The sequence below is a fragment of the Eschrichtius robustus genome, chromosome 16, assembly GCF_028021215.1.
Source record: "Eschrichtius robustus isolate mEscRob2 chromosome 16, mEscRob2.pri, whole genome shotgun sequence".
In the NCBI taxonomy this organism is placed as follows: domain Eukaryota; kingdom Metazoa; phylum Chordata; class Mammalia; order Artiodactyla; family Eschrichtiidae; genus Eschrichtius; species Eschrichtius robustus.
Genome location: NC_090839.1, coordinates 16,549,462 through 16,577,147, shown reverse-complemented (window position 1 = coordinate 16,577,147; position 27,686 = coordinate 16,549,462). Strand labels below are relative to the sequence as shown.

General features: G+C 49.5%; 1 protein-coding gene and 1 non-coding gene across 2 annotated transcripts in view; one reads left to right on the top strand and one right to left on the bottom strand.

Moving 5' to 3' along the window:
• The window catches only part of JPH2 (junctophilin 2), a 61,640-nt gene that overhangs the window by 13,180 nt on the left and 20,774 nt on the right, over positions 1-27,686 (bottom strand). Inside the window, exon 2 of the mRNA XM_068523939.1 lies at positions 24,246-25,038. Coding sequence (XP_068380040.1) covers positions 24,246-25,038 — 793 coding nt within the window. The remainder of the gene's footprint in view (positions 1-24,245; positions 25,039-27,686) is intronic.
• TRNAE-UUC (transfer RNA glutamic acid (anticodon UUC)) lies at positions 8,646-8,718 on the top strand. Its single transcript has one exon. It is a non-coding gene; the product is annotated as a tRNA-Glu (tRNA).

Genomic DNA, 27,686 nt, shown 5'->3' with positions numbered 1-27,686 from the left:
GACTGTGGGTGGCTTACATAATTCTCTGTACTTTGATTTTTTTCCATCTGTAAAATGGGGATATGAATAGCCCCTGCCTCACAGAGTTGTTGGGATTATAGAGAGAATGACTGTACCTAAAGCATTTAGAACAGGACGTGGCGCATAGAAAGCTCTATGCAAGTGTTTGAAAATTTTAGAAAGTGAATTTGTTTTAGCTGAAGTGGAGGGGCATGGGTTTTGGGTCTAGGGGGCTGTGCCCCACTTCAGGCCCTAGGTAGGACCTCCCGACCTTGGAAGCCCAGTCTGAAATCCCCAGGCCATGGAGGTGACCTGTTCCAGATCATGTTTTACAGAAACCTTTCTCCCCTTCTTGAAAAAGAGCCGCCAGCCCAGCTGGGAAGGGGGCTCACACTCACCATGTGTGGGTGGGTAAGTGACACCCCTTCCTCCCACCCCAGCCTCTAAGGGGGAGGCAAAGTAATGAGTTGCTGTTTACTAAGTGCTAACTATGTGCCAGACACTTGATCTTTGTGGTCGGCTGAATAATGGCCCCAGAGATATCCAGGTCCTAATCCCTGGAACCAATGAATGTTACCTTATACGGCAAAAGGGGCTTTGCAGATGTGATTAAATTGAGGATCTTGAGATGCAGGAATTATCCTGGATTATACAAGCAGGTTCTAAATGTAACCACAAGTGTCCTTATAAGAGGCAGGGGCAGATGGGACCACAGGAGAGGAGAAGATGATGTGATGATGGAACAGAGACTCAAGTGATGCACTTTGAAGATGCAGGGTAGGGCCCCAAACCAAGGAATGGGGGCAGACACCAAGAAGTTGAAAAGTCAAGGAATTGGATTCTCCTGTCAGCCTCCTGAAGGAACCAGCCCTGTCAACACCCTGACTTTAGCCCACTGAGACTGATTTCAGACTTCTGACCTCCAGAACTGTAAGAGAATATATCTGTGTTGTTAAGCCCCCAAGTTTGTGGTAGTTTGTTACAGCAGCAACAGGAAACTACAACAACCTCTGTGATCTCATGTCATCCTCACGACGACCCACTGTACAGGAGAAGAAAGGCAGGCTCAGGAAATTATTTGCCCACGGCTCATAGCTAGTGAGATCCAGAGCCGGCTGGAACACGATTCCAGATCTGTCTGGCATCAGAGCCTTTGCTGACCCACGCATCTGCTACACACTTCAGTTAAGCCAGAAGACCCCAGCAGCTGGGACTGGCCACAACCATGCCTCTTCCCCCAGGGGCATGGGCATCCCTAGCGTTCATCGTGCCTATCATAGAGCCCAGGGCTAGTGGTTACCAGCAGTGATACCCTCAACTTCCCCAAAGAAAGGTTAGTCCATCCAAACCTGGGAATTGCCTGGCTGACTACATGTGACTGAAGTCTGGCTGTATTGTGGCAGCCAGTGAAGTGACAGGGAGGGGACCTCAGGCCTTGCTCCTCCTCCCCACATAGGACTGGGCCTGCAGTCCAATCTGGAACCCAGGTCTCAGCAGTGAGGCCTTTTCTGGATGAGTTGGCTGCACAGGGAAACCTCCTTTTTAAAAAGTCTACACCAGGGACTTCCCTGGTGGGCCAGTGGTTAAAAATCTGCCTTCCAATGCAGGGGACGCAGTTCGATCCCTGGTCGGGGAACTAAGATCCCACATGCTGCGGAACAACTAAGCCCATGCAACGCAACTACTGAGCCTGTGTGCACTAGAGAGAAGCCCGTGCGCCACAACTAGAGAGAAGCTCGCGCGCTGCAACAAAAGACCCTGCATGCAGCCCTGCATGCAACGAAGATCCCATGTGCCACAACTAAGACCCGACGCAGCCAAATAAATAAATAAATATTTAAAAGTCTATGTCAGATTTTAAAATCACACTTTATGAATTATGAAAAGAGTAACAGTAAAGCAACAGCACTGGGAACCCACTGTGCTAAAACAATAGCTAGGTAAGCTTTTGAGCCTTCTTTTCTAGCCTTTCCACGTGTACATCTATTTTTTAACAGAGCTGTGAGCACAATAAAGATACAATTTTGAGGGCCAGTTTTTAAGAGCATGGAATCTGAAGTCATGCTACCCAAGTCTGAAAACCCTGACTCAGACATTAGCCGTGTGACCTGGGCAAATCACTTAACCTCTCTGTGCATCCATTTCTTCTTCTGAAAAGTGAGTGTGGCAGGAAGATTTTTCAGATGCCTCCTGGTATTCATACCCTTATGGGATCCCCTCCCCTTGAGTATGGGCTGAACTCAGTGACAGACTTCTAACAAAAAGACTATGGCAGCGGTGACAGGATAGCACTTCCATGACTAGTTTACAAAAGATGGTGACTTTGCTCTCGCTAGCAGACTCTTGCTGGCTTTGACGAAGCAAGTTCCCATGCTGGGGAGGCTCACATGGCAAGGCACTGAAGGCAGCTTCCCGCCAACATCAGCAAGGAGCTCGGGGCCTCAGTCCAACGGCCCACGAGAAACTGGATCCTGCCAGCAACCATGTGCGTGGGTGTGGAGTGGATCCTTCCCCAGGGGAGCCTTCAGATGGGACCAAAGCCCCGGCCAACACCTTGACTGCAGCCTCATGGGAGACCCTGAGCCAGAGGACACAGCTCAGCCACGTCCTGATACCTGACCCACAGAAACCGCGAGATAAGAAAAATGTGTTGTTTCGTGCTGCTATGTTTTGGGATAATTTTTTAGGCAGTGATAGACAACTATTACAAATTTGGATAATAATAATGCCTACCTCATAGGGCTGTTATGAAAATTAAAGGAATTAATATACAGAAAGGGCTTAGAACAGTGCCTTTTGCCCTGAGTGTGCACTAGAGAAGTTTAGCTTTCACTGTTATACATTTTTCACTCACATAATTTTTCATGTTTGCATATATTCATGTTTATCATTTCACACTGCTCAACCTTTTTTTCTTTAGAAATTTAACACCTACATATTTTTGAGCTAGTGCTTCCCCTTCTGGGAATCTGGCCAACTGACATACTCAAATTGTGCAAAATGACACACGTACAAGGGTATTCACTGCAATCCTGTTTGTAATAGCAAAAGATTGGAAATGAAGCCAAAGCAAGAAGTGGGGAAGTAGTTGATTAAATTATGGTATAGTCATTTGAAGAACAATTCTTGTTGAGTGCCTACTATGTGCCAGCACTACGCTCAGATACTGGCATGTATTATTCCATTTAGTCCTCACAGTATCCTCTAAGGTAGACATCACTATCAATTCCCATTTTACAGGTGAGAAAACTAAGGATGAGAAGGTTAGATAAGCCATCCAGCTCACACAGTCAATAAACGGGGAAAGCCAGGAATTCCAGTGTGGTGAACACCAAGATAAGATTAATATTAAATAATTTTTAATATTAATGTTGGAGTTTTTGTTAATATTGGTGTCAGACGACATGGTTTCAAACCCCAGCTCCTCCACGTCCAAGTTGTGTGACCTTTGCCAAGTCACGGAACCTCTCCAAGTCTGTTTCACCATCTGTAACTCGGGTTAATAACAGCACTTAGCTGCCCCTAGAATTATTGTGAGGATCAAGTGAACTGTGGCATGTGAAGGGTATACTCATTTGATCGTGACAAGTATTTACTAAGCACCTACTGTGTGCTGGGTCCTGGGCTAGATCTAGGGGCACAGCAGTGAACAGAAGAAACTCACCTCCTAAAACTTACAGACTAGCCTAGCATGCCTCCCTGTGCATAGCGGGTACCCCATCAATGGTAGCTGCTATTTTTGTTACTATTACTTAAAGAGTGATTCTTCGCCCCAAGGGTTGGACTTCCCACCTGGGTCTACTGGGATCGCCCGCAGAGAGCCCGCTGACCTGGATCTGGGTGTGCTCTGCTCCCCCCCTCAGCCCACCCCACCCACCCGGTGAGCCAGCCGGCCATGGCATCCCGCAAGGCCCAAGTCAGCAGACATCTCCTGTCTAAATAAGGACAAGGCGCACAGGAGAGCTTTCTGTGAGCTGGAGGAATGCTGACAGCTGAGCCCTCCCGGCCCAGCACCCTCCGCAGCCTCCGGCCCCTCCCCAGGTGGGACTCCGCTGTGGCATTCCAGTTTTTCCCAGAGCAGCCCCCAAGGTCCCTGACACCCCCCCTCACCCCCCAGGCTGCTCTGAAAACTGATAAGGAGCCTTAGGAAGGAATTCCAGGCAGCTCCATCTGTTCCTGGGGGCTTGCATCCCTGCTGCCACACGGGGAGGAAGAAACCGCGGGGAGGGGCCAACCTCAGCCCCAGCCCTGGAAAATCACATCCCTTGCTTCGAAAAGCATTTCCAGAGATTTTATTTGGCCTCAGGCGCTGTGTCAGGTGTGAGGGCTCCAGAGAAGATTCCGACCACGCTGCTGTCTTCCTCTATCCCCAAACCATGTCACAGGTCACGACTGAGACAAGTCCATGGCTCCTGGTGGGGTGGGAAGGGGGAGACACATCTAGCCCAGAGCACGGGCTCAGGGGAGACCTCTTAGAGAAGTTCTTCCTGAGGCAGTGGCTGAACGGGGGAGCTCTGGCACCAGATGACTGGGGTTCCCAGCCTAGCCCTGCTTCTTCCTAGTTGTGTGACCTTGAGCAAGTTACTTTACAGTTCTGTGCCTCCATTTCCCCATCTGTGAAATGGGAGAATAACAGCACCAACCTCACAGAGTTGGGAGAACTAAATGCATGGGTGTTTGCAAAGTGCTTAGAGCAGTAAGGGCGGCGGGGGAGGGGGGGGGGTCATGTCCTCAGGATTTGTTTAGGGTGACCGGAGAGCTTATCATTCAAACCAGGGCACCTGAGGGTGAAAGGGGGTCTGTTTATAATTATACCCAGCATGATCCAGGGCGATCTCAGGCACACGAGGCAGCGTGGTCATCCCAGCCTCGACCACAACTAAGGTGCCAACTGTCACCGACAGCGACTGTCTGTCATCTTTGTAAGCCAGCCCTGCAAGAGATGAACACCATACTCAGCACACAGCAGGTGCACACAAGAGCTGCTGAGGTTTTGTTTCCAACAGATCCGACTTTCAGATTTCCCAGGAAGAAAAAATAACCCTTACGATGAAGACACGTAAAAACGAGACTTGAGCTAGAGTCCAAGGAAAATATTAAGGATTTCTATGCATTAGTTAAGAGATATTTATTGAGCTCTTTATGTGGGTCCATGCCTAGGCCCCGGGGTGGTGGGGTGAAGGGGGAGGGGAAAGAGGTGTCATAAGGAAGCAAAATAAAGAAGTAAAGGATTCCATGCCTGGTGACCAACCATGGTTGGTCGGGTAACAAGGAAGCATTTGGAGACAGGATTCAAGATAGAACAGACACCATCAGGGAGGGGTCAGGTCTTGGGTGGGCCTGAGGGATGTGACAAAGGGAACTGATCAAATGTAGAGCAAAGGCAGAGAGGTGGGCAGGAAGGGGGCCTGGGGCTTGGGAAGGGCATGTCCTGATGGCTAAGAACCAGGTCTTGGACCGGAATCAAGGGTCCAAGTCCCATCTGCACCCCTTGTGCACTGGCTTACCCGTGGCAACTCACACTATCTACTTCGCCTCACTTTCTGCAGCAATAAAATAGAGCAAAGGATACCTTCGCTCTTCAGGGCTGCCCGGAGACCAAATGAGATGCCTGTGAAATTCTGTTCAGTTCATGGCACGTTGCAGATGTAGAACGCTACATTTAGAACGCTAAATGTAGAACATACTACAAATGTAGTACGCTCCACAAGGAACAGATTTTTGTCTGTTTTGTTCATTGATGAATCCCCAGCACCAAGAACAGGGCCTGGCCCACAGCAAGTGCTTAATAAAAATCTGTTGAATGAATAAATGGCAGCCATTATGAGTATTATTATCATAATTATTATTCAGTGATAGGCCTGGCTGAGCTGGAGCAGAGGAAAACAAAGGAGCTTTTTACAGATGTGGAAGCAGGCCGAGACAGGTGAAGGGATTTGCCTGAGGTCACACTGCCAACAAGTCACAGAGTGGGATCTGCCTCCGTGGCCGGGCTCTTCAACTCCACCTCCTCCCATCCTCCCTGCCTGCCTGCCTTCTATAAGCATTCCCTGGGTGCCTACTAAGTGCAGGCATCTGACAACATAACAGGGATATAAAGAAACTTAAAATCAGTGTTCTGGCCATAAGGCGCTTATAGACCAGTAGAGAAAACCTATAGGAAAATAATCTAGTTGGGAAAGTTCAGGCTTTTTAAAATGGGAAACCCAGAAAAGAACAGACATGGTAAACTTGCTTGCAGAGGAGACCTCTGAGCTACAGCCTGAAGCAAAGTAGGGATGGAGAAATCAAGCCTGATACTAAACATGTACTGGAGATGTCCCAGGCAAGCTCTTGACAGGACACTGCTAGCTTGAGATCAGCCACTGTGGCAGTATCTACACCATGGAAATTGGCAAACTCAAGGAAGCAGGGGTCTCCATCTCCACCCGCCACCCACCAGACCCTCCAAGAGCTGTTTAATCAGCTCATTACTTCACAGAATAGACATGAGCTAGAAAAAAAGCTAACTGTCTCAGCAGATTCAGATCCTTATGTTTTACCTCCTACCTGGGCAATTTCTCTCCCCTCCCCCTTTGAAAAACAGGTTACTAGTTTTTTTGACAAAAAGCACTTGAAGTTTGCCATCTCCGACCTCAGGATCTCCCCTCCCTATTTATCACAGGACAATTCTCGGAGTGGGTCTCAGGCGGCGTCCGTGGAAACCTGCGCTTTGCTCTGTGAAGGAGTTAGGGGAGCTGAAGGGGACCCCTCCACGCTGTGTACAGGCATCCTCTCTTCTTCCTGCATGTAGTCCTGGGAAAATGACAAAGTCTTATTTTAAATTTTGAGGCTGTGGGCTTATTTCCATGTCTGTGTGAGCTAGTCAGATGGAGAAGAGAAGAAAGAAGTGAGGAAAGGGTGGTCTGAATAGAGGGAACTGCAGGAGCCAAGGCACAAAAAGGTGTGAAAACACACACAGACACACAGACAGACACACACCGAGTGTTTAAGAAGCTGAGAAAAGTTTAGCCTGACAATGTCATGAGTGAATGAAGAATTAGCATGGAGGCAAATGATAAAGAGCCTCGAATGCCACGTTCACTAAACATTGCTGAGACTAGATAGCAGTTCACCAAACCCCTTTCCTCTGCTTCCTGGGCACACACCCGGACTGTTTCCCAGCCTCCTTTGCAGGAAGGTATGGCCACGTGACTAGGTTCTGGCCAATGGAATGTGAGAAGACATGATGCGCCCTACTTCCTGGCCAATAAGAACCTTCCACTGCCTCTTTGCAGGTGTTTTTCCTTTTCATTGGCTTGATGCAGAGAGCACTATGATCTTGGAAGCCATATGTTGAAGATGGCAGAGCCACAAGATGGAAGGAGCCTGGGTCTCTGAATCATTGCTTGGAGGAGAGCTGCCCACTGAGAGGGGTACCCATTTTGGATTTTACGTGCGTGAGAAATAAACTTGTGCCTGATCTGTTCTGTGTCTGTGTGTTTAAATGAAGGGATGGAAGAGGATGAGGAGAGTAGCAAGGGTACTCCTGTGCTCCTCCTCTCCAGTCTGGGGGACTCCTGTTCCAGTGTTCCACCAGCAAGCTTCAGCCCTGAGGTAAACCGTCTGCCACAGGAGGCGAGAGTGAGAGCAGGACATCTGCTTTCCTTGGACAAGATTGAGGAAGGCACTGTTAGTCTGAATGTCCATCCCTCTTTCATAAGAGCCCCTCAGGCCCATTAATGAATCAGTCACTGCCGAGCATTTAGTGAGTGCCTACTGTGTACAAGGTCTAAGCTTGGGCTCCTCCCATCCAGAACTCGAGGGTCTAGTTGCCCTTCTAAAGACTGGCTTTCCCTCCCTTTCAGGCTCTGAAAAGAGGGAGAGGAGAAATCTGTCCTTCAGGCCAATGACTCAAAAGCTTACTACTGACAGGACCAAAAATGATAGGTGGTACCAGGACATTCATCAGATAACATTGTTCGTTTAAGATTCAAAGTCAACCATCCTGATTTCTTCAATGAGAAAGTCTCATTTAATGTTTATATACCTTTAATGAGTCTTATATTCCATTTTTTTAACAGAGAGAGAGCAGAGCAGCAAGTAGCCTTGAGCTGAGCTTTTAGTAGGCAACCGCACTGGGGATGGTTTAATGATGTTTTGCTTCACTGTATTTTTCTCTTTTTCTTGTGCGTATGTTGTTCTGGTTTTCTTTTGGTATTGTCTGGTTGTGTTTTTGTTTTTTCCACTAACCTCTCTTTATGTAACACTGCATTTCTATCTATGGTAATGACCTAAAGACGCGTTATAAAAATAAATTTAGGGGCTTCCCTGGTGGCGCAGTGGTTGAGAATCTGCCTGCCAATGCAGGGGACATGGGTCCGAGCCCTGGTCTGGGAAGATCCCACATGCCACGGAGCAACGAGGCCCGTGAGCCACAATTACTGAGCCTGCGCGTCTGGAGCCTGTGTTCCGCAACAAGAGAGGCCGCAATAATGAGAGGCCCGCGCACCGTGATGAAGAGTGGCCCCCACTTGCCGCAACTAGAGAAAGCCCTCACACAGAAACGAAGACCCAACACAGCCATAAATAAATAAATAAATAAATAAATAAATAAATAAATAAAATTAATAATAAATAAAAATAAATAAATAAATTTAGGGAATTCCCTGGTGGTCCAGTGGTTAAGACTCGGCACTTTCACTGCTGTGGGCCCAGGTTCAATCCCTGGTCAGGGAACTAAGATCCTGCAAGCCGCGAGGTGCAGCCAATAAATAAATAAATAAATAAATAAATAAATTCAGGCTTAAGAAAGTTAAGGTTTTTTTAAATAGTAAGGAAATAATAATCCAGAGGGTACATGGCTATGGCACAGCTCGGGAAGGTACATCAGTGACTGGCATTTGGGAAACGCTGCCTTACCCCACGTGGTCACGCATCTGTGCCTTTGCCCATGCTGGTCCCTCTGCCTGCTCTTCCGTGCTGACCGCACTAGGCTGCCTTGGCCTTGGTCCGGGCTGAAGTCATCTCCCAAAGAAGCCGTGGTAACAGTGTGCACGTGGCTGGGGTGTGGGAAAGGCCAAGCGAAAAGCCAATTCTGGGTCGCTGTTCTTCCCCAAAACAAGGCAAGGACGGTTCAGTGTCCCAGGACACGGAGACCAGCAGAGGGCAGGGACTTGCCCAGGATCGTTCAGCACGTCGGGGCAGGGGCCTTCTCACCCTCCTACAACGTGGATGGGAAGATAAGAAGGGACAACCACTACAGAGAGACTTTGACCACTAATTGCACTTGGGGGAATTTATTCTAGAGATCTACTGATCCATGGGTGAAATAATGAACATACAGCTTTATCTCACGTGGCAAAATTCTGGAAACTACCTAAGCAATCATGCGCAACAACAGGGGCCTGATTAAATGAATGATGATTCAGCTATATAATGGAATACTATGTGGGAGTTAAAACGGATAAAGTTCTTTATTTGGAAAGATCTGGAAAGCTCTCTGATATATACACACAGCAAAGAGAAAAAAGCAAGGTTCAGATGAATATGTATAATATGCTACCTTTTGTGGCAGAAAGAGGAAAACAGGAATCTCTGCATTTGCTTATATTAGGTGGAACCATGTGAAATTGCTGTTTTGTAGGTCAAACATAAGTTTCACCTTAATATAAGCATAAAGTTACTCTGGAAGGAAAAGAAAAAACTGCAGGTAACAGTTGACCAGGGGTGGAGGTGGCAACCAGAGGGGAACAGGGAAAGAAGATAAACTTTACATTTTTGTCTAACTGTGGGGTTTTGAACCACATGAATATATAACCTTTTAAAAATGTAAAGGAAGAACTAATTAGGGCTCCAGGGCCAGCTTTTCTGGCACGTGGTGCTGGTCTCTATTTCCACCCCAGCTGGGGTGCTCAGGGAAAAACTATCTATGCTTGGGCCCTGTAGGGGTGGGGGGCTGCCCAGGTGAACCTCTGACCAATTCCCACCTAAAGGACCCACCCTGTGGCATTTCTGACCCTACCTGATGGGTCAGAGCTCAGAGGACCCCGTCCTTGGCCAGGCTTCTGGCAAGGCTACCTCAAGTCCTGTGGGGTTACGGGGGTTGGCAGTGGGCTGCCGTGACCTTGGGGTAATACCCCCTTCCCAGATAGGGTTGCACGGAGCCGGGGCTGATGGGAAGCCCGTGGGCAGTAATGCGATAGCCCTCATGAGGGATGTGCTTGGCCAAAGGTGGCTTTAGAGATAGATCCTCACTGCAGCCCCTCCCTCCCCTCTGTGGTCCCACTCCACACCCCTCTGGAGACGAGAGGAGACAGGCTCTCCCTGGGGTGACTGCTGGGACAATGGAAACACCTAGGGGACCTGGCAGAGAGCTCCCCCCGTCTGCGGGCTCTGGTTCCTCATTCATCAACACCGGAAGGAATCACTGAGGCAAGAGGAAGCATAGTTATAATAATCAAAATGACAACTGCCACTACTGAGTGATGGCTGTGTGCCAGGCACTGTGGCTAGTACTCGATGTGGACTATCTCATGTTACCCTCACAACACCCTCACCTGTAAGTACTCTATTAATTTCCACCATATTCCACAGCTGGGGAAACTGAGGCTCAGGGAAGTGACCTGTTGAAGGAAACAGTGTTATCTGACCCGAAAACCCATGCTCTCCATCACTAAATGATGTCTGTGCCTCTGTTTCTCCACCTGGAAAATGGAGAAAGTGATGAGATTTGAAAACAGGGGCTGAGGAAAGGGGCTGGAGACGTTTAGGCCAGCGAAGACTCTCAGAGGCATTAAGATCACAATCTTTACATCTCCGCAGGGATGTCCAGGGCAGGCATTGCTAACTGCTCACCAAATATCCATTCTCTCCTTCTTTCCTCCTAACATTGTTCAGGGAAGCAATGTGTCCAGCTAAAAATATCCACCTTCCTAGACTCCTTGCATCCAGGGAAGGCCATGTGACCCACTCTGGAGAAGGAGATGAAAGTCCCCGGGTGGGCTTCCTTCCCCATCAAGAGAAGCTGTTGCATTCCGACCTCTGCCCCGGATGTGGAGGTGAAGCTAGGGGCGCTGTGACCACCTTTGAGTACGAGGACAGAAACTACATTCTAAGCAGGGCAGGAGGGAAAGACAGAGGGGGGCGTCCCCCAGGGCATCTTGGAGCTGCCACGTCAGCCTTGCACTGCCTCTCTGATCTTCTTCTGTGAGAAGATATAAGCCCAGTGCTTAAGACAGGTTCTGTGACCTGCAGCTGAACACGTTTCTAACCCACACAGTGCCCGAGGGCAGAACTGGGACCAACGAATCAAGCGACAGAGAAGCAGAGCATTCTCCTGGTTTGAGCAAATCTAAAAGCCAAAGCTGTCCAAAGCTGGCCTGGACTGGCTCAAGAGGTGGTGAGTTTCTTACACCTGGAGACACAGAAGCAGTGACCGAAGGGCCGTTCGGCAAGGACGATGGGAAAGGCGTTCTGACCTTGGCCGGCGCTGAACCAAATGGCCTTGCATACTTTTATCATACCCACTTTGAGAGGTGAGGAAAGGGCCCCAGGATGTGTGCCCAGTTATGTACGGGCAAGGTTGATGCCCTACAGTGACCTGCAAGGCCCCACCAAGGCAGGGTCTACCACACTTTCAACAAGGAGGGAAACGGTCTACCTCTGTGCCATCCGACACGGTAGCCATGAGGCCCTTGCCATGTGCCTACTGTGACTGAAGAGCACTTTTAATTTTTAATTTCAATTCATTTCCATTTAAATTGCCACATGTGTCGGGACTTCCCTGGTGGCGCAGTGGATAAGACTCTGCGCTCCCAATGCAGGGGGCCCGGGTTCGATCCATGGTCAGGGAACTAGGTCCCACACGCATGTTGCAACTAAGAGTTCACATGCCGCAACTAAGGAGCCCACGTGCTGCAACTAAGGAGCTGGTGAGCCGCAACTAAGTTACCCGCCTGCCACAACTAAGACCCCACACGACCAAATAAATAAATAAATATTTTAAAAATAATAATAAAAAAATAAAAAAATAAATTGCCACATGTAGCTAGTGGCTCCCACATTGGCAGTGACCTGTCCCCTTCCCACCCCTGCACTCTCTCCGGCCTCTTATACTATTGTCTTCTCTCAGTCCACGTCAGCCACACTGGTCTCCTTGCTGCTTCTAGAACATTCCAGGCACATGCCAACCTTGGAGGTTTTTCCTGACTCTGCCCTCTACTGGGCTGCTCTTCCCCCAGGTACCCGGTTGGCTAACTGGTTCAACTCCTTCATGTCACATATTTAGAAAGGCAACTTGCCCCCTCCCATGTGCTCTAAAATTTATTTATTATGTCTGCCGTGCTGTCTCCCCAGCTAGAATGTAAACTCCATGAAGGCCAGGATCTTGAAGTTTTCCTCCCTAAGTACCTAGAACACTCCCTGGCACATAGTAGGTGCTCAATACATATTTGTTGAATGTGATTGAAAGCTTAACTGAGTCAGATGGAGGGTGCCTTCCCTTACGAGATGTTGGAAACCTAACATCAGTCATTCAGCAATGCTTCCTGAGCCCCACATACGTGCTGGGTGCCGTGCTGGGTGTTGCCACCTGGCAGTGAACGCAGCCGACAGGGTCGCCATCCTCTGGGAGTATACAAAGTAGTCGGGAAGACAGAATGAGTAGGGACAATTGTCGGGGTGGCAGGTGAGGCCGGGGCACACAGGAAACACGTAACCGGGAACCCAGACTAGGAAAGAGCTCAGAGCTTCCCTGAGGAAGAAACATTTGAGCCGGGTGAGGCCTGATAAACGACGTGCTAGCAAGATCAAGAGTAAGGGAAAAGCATTTTAGGCACATCGAATAGCACGTGCAAAGGACCATGGGCAGGAAAGAGAATGGCCCTTTGGAGGAACTGAGGCTGGAGGTGAGTGATGGGGAGACTGGTGTGAGATGGGGCTGTTGTGGTAAGCTTGAGCCAGACAGGAAGGGTCTTGGGGGCCAAAGCAGGGGAATCTGAAATTTCTCCTAAGGGCAGACACCCCTGATGCCCACATCACAGCCCCTCAGTCTACCCCCACTTTCACCCATTACTTTGCAGGACAGTTCCACGTACGGGAAGATACCCCGGTACTGCCAGTGTCCCACCCAAGCTTCCCGAGTTCTACCCGGAGCCTGCTCTCAATGCTGCAGGACGCCCCTTCACCCCGACCCCAAGCGCAAGCACACCCGGAAGTGCAGTGGATTTATGCCCCTGGGGGAAATCTTCAATGAATAGGGGACTGGAGCCAGTGGATAATGCTTTGCCCACCTACCACCCCTGCCCCTGCCCCTGCCCCATCTTCCAGGTGCACAATCTCGGGGGTGTTCTGTACCGAGGTCCCAGCCCAGCCCCGTCCCTGTGCCTGCCGCGATGCCTCGATAACACACATTTATATTGGCTTTTCCTTCTTCCCTGTCTCACTCTACCCATCCACTTCCTCTCACCTCCTCCTTCCTGGCGTCACTTCCCAAATCAACTTCCTACACCCAAATCCTTGTCTCAGGCTCTGCTTTCAGGGGAAACCAAACTGAAGACGCCGTGAAGGTTTTGCTTACTAGAGTGGCGTGGTCAGGCTTAACATTTTAAAATCTCACTCCAGCTGTTGCATGGAGAGTTTAGGGCAGAAAGAGCTGATGAGGGGCCCTTACAGTGGGGCAGTGAGAGGGGCTGGTGGTCAGCTCTGGGCTGGAGAGAAGAGGCTGGAGATTCTAAGGGATCCTTGGTTGCCCCTCAAGCCCAGAGGCTCGGCAGCAAGGCGGGGTGATGTAGAGGCTTGGCCCCCACCAGCCTGTCAGCAAGAACCAGCCTTGCCAATTTCCATCCCGCAATCCCCACCTGGCTCCAGAGACCCATTACAAAGGCGCTATTTTTAGAGAGCTGGGTGTTTACTTGAAGCATTTAAAGACTGGGCTTTATTTTTAACTCCTCTCCCAATGGCAGGGACTCACTGGTGTGGACTTAGGAAGTCAAGTGGAAGTTGGACTGGGCTGTGGAAACCCAGGGGAGTGAAACAGCCTGCACTTGGGGAAGGAAAGGACGAAGCTTGGAGGAAATGCCTGCTGGCCTCTCCGAGTTCCACCCGCCTGACTCTCCGGGTAAGAGGAATGATGATAAAACTGGCCTCTCCTTACCGAGCACCGAGACCACGTAAAATCCTCTACACACATCATCTCATTTAGTCCTCATCACAACAGTGAGAAAGGCTGTTACTGTCCCCATTCTACAGACGAGGAAAGTGAGGCTCAGGAAGGACCAAGGACACGAGGCTGGCAAGAAACAGTGGGATTCGAACTTCAATTTCTCCATCTCCCCATGCTTTCAACCACTCTGCCATACAAAAGGATGGCCAGGCACCAAGGTCAAGGCACGGAATATCAGACTGGCAGGAGAGTAACCTGAAATGTTAGAGCTCAAAGACTTTCTCTTCCAACAGTGGTTAAGGGGGTAGAGTCCAGATCAGAGAATTTGAAGCCCTGTTATGTCAGTTATTTGGGGACTTTGGGCTAGTTTCCTCATCTGTGAAATGGGTTCATATAATAGATAGCACCTCCCTCATGAGGATTAAATGAGATGATGCATATAAAGGGAATCAGCACAGAGCCCGGTACCCAGTAGTGAGAACAGGGCCCTGACCTGTGCCCAGCCCCCTAAGTGCTTGATCCTCTCATATGCCCAAGACTGGACCTCTCATGATCCCCATTTTAGAGATGAAGAAATGGAGGGACAGAAAGTTTATGGGGAAGTCACTTGCCGGCAAGGCTAGCAAGTGTCCAGGACCAGAACGCAGGCAGCCTGACCCTGAGTCTGAGCCCTCAAGCGCTTACCCTATGGTCCCCACTATTATTCTCACTGTTACTGTTATCCCAACACCCTGTGTCCAGGCCCTTCTGGTGATGACCCCTGAGTCCCTGGCACTGCTGGGGCTCAGCTCAGGTGCCACGGTCAGGGCAAAGCACTGGCTTCACATGGTCAGACCTTCCACTGGGACATGGGGAAACCCTGGCATTGGAGGAAAGGGGAATTTTTCTCGCAAAGGTGCAGGCTGTTGGCCTGTCTGTTCTCTGACTGCTGTTTAGGCTGAAATATCAAGCTGGAAAGGTTCCGGAGTCAGACTGAAAGCATAGTTTACAGGGGTGGGGGAGACAAAATGCTCCTTTCTACCTCCCAGAGACCTGTCCTCTTCCAGGATGACCTGTTAAATGTGACCCCGAAACCAATTGAGGTTTCAGAAGAGCCTCCCACACTCTGCCCCCTGGCCACGCTCCTCTCTCTGGGTCGCTGTCCCTTTCTAGGCCTCAGTTTCTCCATCTGTAAAATGAGCATATTGGGCCATGTCCTTTGACCGGCTTTTTCTGAGGACTGATGGGAGTGATGCTGTCTTTTCTCTGCTTCTCCCCTCTCCAAGCTCAGAAGGGTTGGCTCCCCCAAAAACACTGCCTCACAGTTTGAATATCTCCCTGCCTCCAGGGACCCAGGCAAGATCTTCTCTCTCCATAGACCACTCAGCTCAGAGGCCAGCCTTAGAGTCACAGCTGCCTCATGTATATCATGAGAATCCAGCTCTGACAACTCAGGAAATTCCATTCATCCCAGTCTTTGGTCTCTGGGAGCAAAGGGATTTTGTCCATCTGGCAATTCTTGAAGGAGGGATGTGATGGGGGGCAGGAATCCGGGGCTGGGGGCCTTCCCAACATTTTGAGGCCACCCCCTGGGAGTTTAATCCCCCCTGATGGAACCGCATATTCAAGAATCTCTGGAGGTGAGCCAGAAACAGAACAAGGGAAAACTTTTGCCTCTGCGGGCCTGGGCAGTTGATGGTGATCCCTGGGTTCATGGAACACCTGACTGTCCTCAAACAATTTGGCAAAGATGCAAAAGAATGATAATCAGGGTGTTGGTGATGGTGTGGGGAAAACTGCCCTCACACAACTGTACATTGTTGAAGGGGGTTATAAATTTGGTGCAGCCCTTTTGGAGATTAACTGGGGTTCTGCTAATAATTAAAACGCACATTCTTTTTGACTCAGCAATTCCGCTTCTAGGAATTTAATCCATAAAAGTACATCTGTGCAAGCAAGGACAGGCAGAGACATGGGGGCACCCCAGCAGGCTAATGACTTGACATGCCTTGCAACAATTATTCTTAAATATCTATTTAACAAATATGGAGGGGCAGTGGGACCTTTGACAGGGGTGATCTGGATTTTTGCTTGTTTGTGTTAATCCACTCAAGAGTACCATAGACCTTGTCAGGGGAGACCACAGAATTTACATTTTGACCATGAATGTCAAGAGTCAGTCCCTTGCAAAGACCTGGGCTAATGGCATTATATTTCCAATGCATTCCGGTGATGCTCAAATATCCCTGATAGGATAAGGCACCTGGCTGAGCCATCCCTTTAACCAGCTCCATGAGCAAGAATATGGTCCAAGGATGTTCACTGCAGCCTCGTTTGTAATTGTAAAAACATGAGATGGTTTCAATCTCCATCAAGAGAGATCTGGCTAAATAAATCATGGTACATCCAAACTGTGGAATATAATGCAGTTGTTAAAAAGATTAAGGCAGTATGTGCATAAGATGAAAAGATCTCAAAACATATTAAGTTTAAAAGCAAGCTGAAGAACATTATGTAGGTAGTCCCAGTTGTAGAAAACAAAAACAAAAAACACAAACCAGAATAGGTAAACGGAAGGATGCTATAAGTGAACTGTTAACAATGGTTACTTCAGAGGTGCAACAGAGGTGGAAGTAGAAAAGGGGTTTTATTACTTTTTATCTTCTATTATTCTGAATTTCCTTAAATTTTAGCAAGTATGTTTTTCTGAACAATGTAAAAAAAGAAAAAGAAAAAAAAGAGGAAAGAGAGAAGTTCACTGTATCTCAAGTGGCAGAAACTGTCCTGGGTAAGATCAGGCTCGGGCCAGAATTATAGTTCTATCACTTACTAGCTATGTGACTTGGAGCATGTTTTAACAATCTCTATGTGCCACAGTTAGAATTAGATGAGTGAATTTAGCTAAGCATTTAGAACAGTGCCTGCTGCATAGTAAGTTCGAAACTCCTTAACCTGGCATTCAAAGCCGTCCTCACCTGGCGCTAGGCTGCCTTCCAGGCTCATCTCTAATCTCTTTCCCCACCCACACCGGCCCTGCCAATGACTCATGGCTCCCAAAACAAACCACACACATTCCTACCTCTGTGGCTTTACCTGGAATGACCTTTCTCTCCCTCGTCTCCATCTGCAAACTCCTAAGCAGAGTCACCCATCACCTGCAGGGAATCTCCCAGACCACCTCTGGGGCAGTTAGTAACTCTTTGCTCACTTGTCCCTCTAACCCACCACTGACTGTGTCAAATCCCATTCTGTCTTGGCCACTAGGCTGTGAGTCCCCAGAGGATGCTGGCCATGCTGATCCACTGGGTGACCAATGCCCCAGCACAAGCCTGGCCCAGGGTAAATGCTAATCAATGTTTGTGAAAGAAATCCAGCCAAAGGTCAGATCACAGTTAAGACCATTCTAGAACCAGATCTCCTGGCTCTGGGGTCTCAACTCCCAGTTCTGCCATTACTCAGAGGAATGACCTTGTTTGAGATACTTAACCTGTCTGTGCCTCAGTTTCCTCATCTGTAAAATGGGAATAATAGTACCTTCCTCATAGGGTTGTTTTGAGGATTAAGTGAGTTCATATATGTAAGGTACTTAGAATCCTTCTGGCTCCTAGAAATAAGGACTACATGGATTGTTGTTAAATAAAAATTAAACAGACTCGAACATGGGCAATTACCTAGACCTACCTGGACCTAGCCTAGGGCCAGACTCTCTTCCCCAGGAATGTCTGCACACCCTGTAGGTGCTGGAAATGGGCATTGGCAGATGTGAAGTCACAGCTTGAAATAGCATCAGACCATTCTTTTTGTTGGTCAAGGACAAACCTCAGTCAGGTGCCTACAGGTCTCTCAGACCTGTCAATCTCTTGTCAATGTCTCTTTTTAGCAAAAAGAAAGCAGTCTTCAGGATTAGGATCTTTGGCATTAATAGTTTGACCTCAGACTTGAATGACATCATTCTGCTTTCAGAACTTCCCATGCTATGGGTCTCTCACTTTCAACAGGGAGTCGAAAGTCCTCCTTTTCAATAATTGTACATATTTTGAAGTAAGCTGATTTAAAGATAGAGATTAAATTGGAAAGCAGAGGTGATACATGGATATAGCAAAAATTGGGACTCTGGCATGCAGAAGATGCAAGTTTGGGAAACATTTGTAGGGACTGTGAGAGAAGACAGAGGCTTCCCTTGGGGTGATATCATTCTCAGGGAGACTCAGATCAGTACAAAATGATTCATCATAACGGGATTCATTGTAACAGCGTATATATCTCCTTGCATGCCTTCAAAGCAAAATCCATTTACATGGGCTATCTCTTTTACTCTCTGCAACAGTACTTTGAAAGAGAATTAACATAATTCCCATTTGACTGAAAGGGAAAGTGAGACACAGGAAGGTGAGGTAACTTGCTTAAGGTCACACAGCTTGTAAGTAGCTAAACCCAGATTCAAACCTGGGTCAGTTCAATGCCATAACCCAAGCTCTTAGCTACTTACCCAAGAAATTCACCTCCCAGCAACTCACAAAGCCAACTCTAACCCTGCATTCAACTTGGGAATTTCCAGGGTCAATCTGGGTGTGTGTCTGTGTGTGGGGGGGGGGGGGGTGGGTGTAGTTTGAAATGGGGGTGGGGAGGTGTTGGAGCAGAGGACAGACCAATTCAGGGGGCCCTGTTTTCAGGGCCACACTGATGCCACCCTGGTCAAAAACCTGAGATGTTCCAAACCTCACACCCTGGGGCAGCTGAGATCTCCTGCAGGCCAGCCCCTGCCTCTGCTGCAGGGGCACATGACAACAATAACAACAAGAATCCTAGACAATGACAACAGAAGCTAACGTTCACTGAGTCCTGCTTCCAGCCCTGTGCTGAGTGCTGCATATACAGTCTCTGATTTAACCCTTGTGAAAACGTTTTGAGGTAGATACCATTATTCTCCTTTTAGACATGAAAGAATTAAAGTCTGGAGAGAAGATGAAATTTAGCCAGCAAGAGGCAGAGCCAAAGCCCCACTCTGAACCACTCCCTGTGCTCCTTCCAGAAGGGAGCCATTTATCAGGGTGTTGTCATGACAACCAGAAAAGTTTAGCCACCTCCCCAGATATCCTAGCTTCCCTCCACAGCCCAGTATCCATGACCTTAAAAGGCATTACAAAAAGAGTTCGTAGTCACAAAATCAGGAACCATGAAGCTAGCTCCCCCTTGATCACTCAGTGCCTATGGGCATCTCTTTGTCCTTTTCTGTACTTCCGTTTCCCCACCTGGTCAGTGAAGGAGTTGGACTATCTCCTTAGGGCCCTGAATGGGTCTAGAGCAACACTGTCCAAGAAAAATATAACGTGAGACACATATGTAATTTTTTTTTACTTTTCTAGTAGCCACATTCAAAAAATTCAAAAGAAACAAGTGAAATTAATTACAATAATACACTTTCTCTAACCTACTATATCTAAAATATAATCATTTCAACCTGTAATCAATATAAAAAATTATTACTAGGTTACTTTACATTCTTTTCTTACTAAGCCTTTTTCTTTTTTGGCTGTGTTGGGTCTTTGTTGCTGCGCACGGGCTTTCTCTAGTTGCGGCACGCGGGGACTGCTCTTCATTCTGGTGTGCAGGCTTCTCTTGTTGCGGAGCACGGGCTCTAGGCACGCAGGCTTCAGTAGTTGTGGCACACGGGCTTAGTTGCTCTGCGGCATGTGGGATCTTCCTGGGCCAGGGCTCGAACCCTTGTCCCCTGCATTGGCAGGCAGATTCTCAACCACTGCGCCACCAGGGAAGCCCCTCTTACTAAGTCTTTGAAAGCCAGTGTGTGTTTCACATTTGTAGCACATTTCAATTCACATCAGCCACATTTCAAGAGCTCGACACACACATACGGCTGGTGGCTATCATATTGGACAGCACAGATCTAGAATCATTTTCAATCCATAGCCCATTTTAGGGGATGAGACTTCTCAGCTTTCCCCTTCTCCCTGGGAAAGCTGTCCTGATCCTAGACGTCGAGCTGATAGCTTCCACGTAAGCCCAGGGCATGGAGTCTGAGGCCACAATAGACAGAAACCCTAGGTCCGCCTGGGCCTGAAGGCTGGTGGGAAGGCTTTCTGTTCTCTGCAGCCCGATTACTCACCAAAGCCCCTGGGAGAGAGACAACCCTGCTTTTCCTCCTAACCCAAAGATTACCTTAATTGGAAATTCAATCTGAGTTTAAAACCGAGTCAGGCAGCTGCCCCCCACATGCCACCAGCCCCGTGGGCATCCAGGATGAGGAATCCAAATCTCCTCTACACTCCCCTCCCAGTAGCACCGCCTGGAGGAAGCTGGCACCACCTTCTCACTCCAGAGACTCAGTGCCCGGCTGTGGGCCTGGCAGCCTTCTTGGAGGCAGCTCAACACCTTCATGTTCAAGGGCACAGCCTTGGCAGGAAGGACAGGGAAAGCAAAGGGGCAGAGAGGGGCAAGAGTTTGCTCCCAGCAGGGGAGAGCTTGGGGAAATCCCTCCTTCTCTCCAAGCTTCCATTTCCTCACTTTTAAAAGCGAACATGTTAAATGATGGCAATGACTGCTTTTACTGCTGGCTGCTCTGTGCCAGGCATTTTACAGGCATTAGCTCATCTACTCCCCCAAAAAACCCTAGGAAGAAACAAGATCCAGGGTTCAGAGTGGTGAGGCAACTTGGGCAAGGTCACATAGCAATTCAGTAGAAGAGCCAGAATTCTAACTCATGGTCTTCCAAATCAAGAGCTTCAGCTCTTACCTCATCTAAGCTCTGCCGTGTCCCAGGGTGGCCCCGGACAGTCCTGGCTTATACCTGTTGTAACTATATACACTTGGCATAATAGTTTTAAATGTTCCATTTGGAAGAAGAGACAAATCTTCCGTACAGAAGGATTCCAAATAATGTATGTGGATACTTCCCCCTCCAAAAGGTAGAGCTTAATTCCAGACTCTTCTCCGTCCTGAGTGTGGGCTGAACTTGATGTCTGTGTTCCAAAGATTAAATTAGGGAAAGGGGAAAATGGTAACTTTACAGCAGAGAAAGCTGGCAGACACCACCTTAAAGTCTGGAGTTTAGGTAACAGTGAGGTATGCATGTTGGCTTTGATGAATGTATTACTGTAATGAAAGAAGTTAACATGAGAGGAATCTGGGCGGAGAGTATATGAGAACTCTCTGTACTATCTTTGCAACTTTTCTGTAAATCTAAAATCAGTACAACATAAAAGTGTTATTTTTAAAAAGTGCCCCCTTTTACTCATAAAAGTGTCCAAGTTTGGACAATAAATTATATGATCGCCTGGTCACAAGCCTGGCTCTGCCCCTAACCAAGAAGCCTTAGAAAAACTACCCATACCTCCTTTCTGCCTTAATGCTACTAACTGCTCCTACGTTCGTGACAATTTAAAGTTTACAAAGTTTAGAGTGGGAAAACGTGCTGGTTAAAGCTTTGGAATCAGAAAGCCAGGGGCTGAAGCCCTGGTTCTCTCACTTGCTTGTCAGGTGGGCTAAAACATACTGTCTTCCTTCTCTGGGCCTCAGTTTCCACATCTGTAAAATGAATTCATCGAAGGACGACAATGACTAGTAATATTTATGAAGTCCTTGCTAGGTGTCCAGCACTGTAGTAGATACTGTGATCTGCTACCCAGTTTCCCCTTCAGGACCAAGGATTTATTCCTCCCCTCCCCCTGCCCCCAACCCAGCTGCTCAGAATGCTGCCCGCTGTCAATCCTGTCCAGGGCTTGCCCTTGGCTGAGGAGGGCCATCCAGCCCCAGGTCATGCCCCTTTCTGGAGGTCAGCCGGCAGCCAGTGCAGAGGGTGTAAAGATCCACCTCCCCCACTTCCACTTGGGATAACTTTGAAGGTCATCTTCACTGCAGGCCGCGCCTTGTGGTCGGCGGATGCATTGTGGAGACTGCACTGCAGCCCAGCATCTCCCTCTGCCCAATCCTGCCGCCTTCCCTTCGCCACGGGTGTTGATCCTGAGAGGGCTCCTGTAAACTTCCTGCACACTCATCTCCATCTCAAAGTTGGCTTCCAAGGGAACTCATGCCATGACAGGGCTGTGAACCACTGGACTTGCACTATGTTTCTTAACTCTCAGACCAACCCCATGTTTATAAATGTGACAACTGAGGTTGATTTAGCCAAGCACATACAACTAGGCAATGGTGGCACCACAGATGGGGAAACGGAAGTTCAGACGGGCAAACTGATGTGCCCAGGTCTGAGCTAAAAGATGGCAGGGCCAAGATTTGGCCCTCGGTCTGCTTAATCCTGAAGACCACAGGGCGAAAGCCTCCAGCCCAGTTCGTTCTGAGCCACCAGCAGGACTGCTATAGGCACTGGGACGGGCTAGTACCTCTCACCACTGTCCTGCCGCACGCTCTGCTGTCCCCGCAGCTCAGCCACGTTTGCAAAATGGGAATAATAATAGTACCTACCTCCTCACGATCTTGTAAAGATTAAATGAGTTAATGTATGTAAAGACCTCAGAATGGTGACTGGCTCACAGGAAGCTCTTTATAAGTATTAGGTTAAAAGAAAATCACATAAGCTGCATAAAGTTGCAACTGCGAGATGTTCTAAGAAGACATCCATGCAGCTGAGTGAGAGGTGGCCTGTGATGGGGGGGTTGGGCCTCATCAGCTCTCTACGGGGGTCAGGCTTGACCTGAGCTCTGAAGGAGGAATACAAACTAAGGGGGCAGCAAGAGAAAGGAAGAGCAGTCCAGGCAAAGGAACCAGGAGGAACAAAAGCCTTCTGACAGGAAGAACCAGAGAAGGATAATAAAAGGCCAGTGTGACTGGTACAGAGAAAAAAAATCCCGGTCCAAGGAAAGGGTGGTAGAAAATGAGGCTGGATAGGAGGGAAGGAACCACCTACTACCTGGCCACTAGCTACCTGGGTGATTTGGGACAAGTCACCTTATCTCTCAGTGCCTCATTTAGCTCATCTGTAAAATGGAAATAAAAATAGTACCAATATTATAAAGCCGTTAAGGAGACTGAATGAGTCAATACTTGTAAACCACTTAAAATAGTGCCATGCACACAGTAGGTGTTATAAATCTTTGAAGGCAACACTGGAACTTTTTCTGAAGTACAATAAAAAGACATAGAGGGGCTTGAATATGGATGAAAGGGTAGGTACTGAATGGATGGAGGGGGGATGGATGCAGGGCTGGCGGATGGGTGGGTGGAGGTGGTTTAGTGAATGGAAGGGTGGATGGATTGTTGGATCTAAGTATGGTTGGGTGATGAAGGCGGTTGGATGGATGCATAATGGATGGACAGTTGGATGACTGGGTAGGTGGGTGGGAGTGGATGTTGTTTCAGTGAATGGAAACATGACTGGGTAATGGGGTGACTGGATAAATGGAGGTAACTGGGTGAACGAAGGTGTCTGGTGAATGGATGCATGGTTGAATAGGATGGCTGGTGGTTCAGTGGATGGGAGAAGTTGAGTGAAAGTGGGTGCTGGGGATGAGGGGATGGATGGGTGGTTGAATGGGTGCCTGGGTGGCTGGATGAATGGCTGGTGGATGGATGGGTGGATGACTGCATGGTGGGGTGGGTGTAAAGATGGAAAGTTGAATGGGTGGATGATTGGGTGGATGGGTGGTGGTCTGGGTGGATATTAGAGAGGTTGAGCGGCTGGAGGTGGCAGGATGGACAGAGTTGGGTGAACGGAGGGGTTGGGTGAGTGGATGAATGGCTGGTTGGTTGGATGAGGTGACTGGGTGGTTGAATGGGTGGCTGGGTGGATGGATGGGTGTGACTGGGTGGGTAGGGAGATGGCTGTTCCCGTTGATATTACAAAGGTTGGGTGAATGTAAGGTTTAAGTGAAGGGAGGGGTTGGGCGAATGGGTGGATGGGAGTCACTGACTGTATGGATGGATGGATGGATGATGGATGGATGTCTGGACAATGGATGGATGGGTGAACAGGTGACATGAGATCCCGAAGCACTTCCAATGAACCCTCTATATAGACTCCTCTATATAGAGTCATGGAGGAGCCCCTGATGGAGAAAGAAGCCGAAACAGGGCCTCCTAGGTTGCCCTGGCCCAGGATTTCTTCCCCGAGTGGGGCACAGCCCATCTGCGCCCGCCCCGGGGGTCCTACCTGGAGGCGGCGATCTCGGCCTTCTGGCGCGCGATGGCGGCGGCGCGCTGGGCGCCCTCCACGCTGTGCTCCACCTTCTGGCGGACCTTGCTGCTCTTGAGCGGCAGCACGCGGCGCTTGGTGCCCTTGACCAGCACGTTGTGGCGGTACTTGCCCTCCTCGCGGTGGCCGTCGGGCAGCGTGGTGCAGCCGTAGCCGTGGCGCAGGTTGTCCAGCCACTCGCCCTCGTAGCGGAGGCCGCTGGAGCGCTCGCTCACGCCGAAGCCCGAGCGCTTGTCGTTCTTCCACTCGCCCATGTAGGTCTCTGTGGTGGTGGCGTCGATGTCCGCCTCGAAGGGCGCGGCCTCGTCGGCGCCCTCGGCGCCCTCGCCCAGGCTGGCGGTGGACGCGGCGTCGCTGGCGCCCGAGCTGAGGTCGCTCTTGAGGAAACTGACGCGGCTGCGCTGGCTGCCCAGGGACGCGCGCGACTCGGCGCGGCGCAGCTTCCCCAGCAGCGCGCCCCGCTGGAACAGGCCGCCGCCCTTGGCCGCCCGCGCCGCCGCCGCCTCGGCGTTGGCCAGGAGGCTGAGCGCGAAGCCACCGCGCGGGATGGCGGGCGCGGGCAGCGCGGGGCCGTCGGCGGCCGGCGAGGCGGGCGAGTCCGGGGCCACCGTGCCGTTGCTGTGCTCGCTGCGCAGGGACGAGAGCGACGTGCGCAGCGGCGAGCGCACCACCACGGCCATCCCGTAGGGCACGCTCTGGCGCACGCCGTAGCCGTGGCGCATGCCGTTGGTGAACTGGCCTTGGTACGTCCCTGCGGGCGAGGAGAGGGCGGTCAGTGGGGCGGCCCGACGGGGCCCCCGGGGGCGCCAGGGCGGGGGCAGGCCAGGCTGTTGCGAGGCAGGGAGGGCGGAGTGACCAAAGCCGGCGAGGCTCTGAGTGTGTGAGGTTGCGTGAGTGAGTGTGGGAGAACAAAGGCGTGCAAGCCAGAAGTCTGCGTGGCGGTGTGAATATTTCTGTCGGTGGGAACGTGGCAAGGCCACGAGCGTGCAAGATGGAGTGAGGTGGTGTGACGCCGAGTGTCAGTGTGTGAAGTTGTGTGGGAAGGCGGGGCCCCGGGAGTGCGTGCCAGGACACGAGTGGACAGGCCGGAAGGAGTTTGCATGACCGGTGTGAATATTTCTGTTGGTGGGAATGCGCCAGGATCTTTACTGTGCGAAATCGGGTGAGGTTGAGTGAGGCCGTCTTAAGTGTGAGGTTGTGTGCGCAGATGAGGCTGTGTGAGTGTGCACAGATTTGGAATCACACAGAGCAAATGAATGTGCCAGAGCGCGAGTGGTACGACAGTGAGTTTGTGCGGTAGCGTGAATGTTGCATTTGTGAGTGTGCGTGTAGAAGCTTGCGTGTGCAAGGCAGTGTGTGCACAGAGGGTGACCGAGATCACGTGAGCATGGGACATATATAAGGTTATGAGAGCATTTGAGGTCTTAAGTATGCAGGAAAGGCAAAGTTGAGTGAGGGTGCAAGACTGCTAGAGGATCAAAGAGTGCAAACTTGTGAGCAGGCAAGGCTCTGTCGGTATGTGAGGTTAAATGCGTGTGCATCGTTATCCTAGTGTGCAAGATGACGTGAAAGTCCAAGGTCATGAATGGATAAGACGGTGAGTTTGCCTAGCGGTGTGAATGTTGGAGGGCACAGGCGAGTGTGTATTTGTGCAAGGCCATGGGTAGAGAAGACTGTTAGGAGCGTGCCTATCGGTGTCCTTTGACTCTGTGAGCTCATGAGTGTATGATGCAGTGTGTACACACTGGAGTGAGTGCCCAGTGGAGGTGACATTATGGGTATGTGTGAGGTCTGAGTACACAAGGCCATCTGAGTGTTAAAGCCCAAAGTAATCTGAGACACTCGAGGCTGAGTGAGTGTGTGAAGTTGTGCGCATTAATGAAACTGAGACCGTGTAAGACGACGTGTACGCAAGATGGCGTGTACAGGGAGCTGGTAACAAGAAGGCCTTGCGTGTCCATGAGTGTGAATACCTGATCTCCTGGGAAATAGAATCTGTGCATGTGGCCACGATGTGAATAGAGAGGCAGCACAGAGTAATGGTTAGGAGCACAGACTGCGGAGCCAGGCTGCTGGGTCCGAACCCTGCCTCTGCCCTTGCTAGCTGTGTGACCTTGGGCAAGTGACTTAACCTCTCTGAGGCTCAGCTTCCTCACCCGTCAAACAGGTAACAATTGCCTCTTACCTCATAGGGTTGTTGGAGGTTTAAATGAGTTAATATTGCTGAAAAACTAAGAAAGAAAAGATATGTGTGATGTTGTGATTTTACAAAGTTATGCTAGCGTGTGAGGTCACCTGAGTTGTATGAACAAGCTGATACAAAGGTGACAAAATATCTTCGTATTCCACCCCCATCCTAACAGGCTGTGCTCCCCGGGGCTCCGTCCAAAACCTCCTCCCCATCCTCCCTGGGTGATTGCATCATCTGGTGTTTTTATAACTGCCATCTGTGTCCTGCAGATTCTCCCGAATATATCCCCAACTTCTTCCCCTCTGCAGCTCCACATGTTGCCTTGGAGATGGATGCCCCCAGATGTTACACAGCATCTCCGACTCAACACCTCCCCTCACCCACACACACAGCTGTTCTACCTTCTTGGTCTTTCTCTCCGCAGCAGCACCACTGAAAGCTATCTCCCTGCCTTCATCCTTGTGCCTTTTGTATGTAGAACAGTGCGTGACACGTGTTCACCAAAGTGAGGGGGGAAATTCAGAACCGTTGTTTTAGACACAAGCTGATGTGCTGCCCTGGTTAACCAAAAAAACCAAATGGCTTGCCAACAAATACCCAGGATGGCTGGCAAGGGACTCTTAAGGTCAACCCAACAGGCATGTTCCCATTCGGACGTTTGCACTGGCTGTTCCCTCTGCCAGGAACTCTTTTCCTCCCTATATCCTTCAAGTCTTTGCTCACTGAGGACTACCTGACCACCCTATTTAAAACTACAATCTGCCTGTGTCCCCACAAGCACCAAGATATCCGTGATCTACTTTTATTTTTTTTTTCTATAGCATTTATCACCTTCTGACATACCATATGACTTATTTATTTATATTTATTGCTTTATTGCTTTATTTCTTTTCCTCCCCTGCTAGAATGGAAGCCTTGTGGGTGCAGGGATCTTTCCTGTTTTCTGTTCTGATGTATCCCCAGCACCTGGGACAGTGCCTGGCACATAGAGGTGCTCCAGAAATATTTGCTGATTGATTGGCTTGAACCTGTCCAGAAACGCCATCTCACTGTGTGACCTTGGGTGACTCTCTTCCTTTCTTACAGGCTCGATTGCCCCATCAGTCAATGACATGTTGGTGATGAGGCTCTAAGGTTTGGCCTCACTTTGAGATGCTGGGCTTCTAGGAATCGGGGCACTGCGACTCTGGAGGCAAAGGATAGTGAGT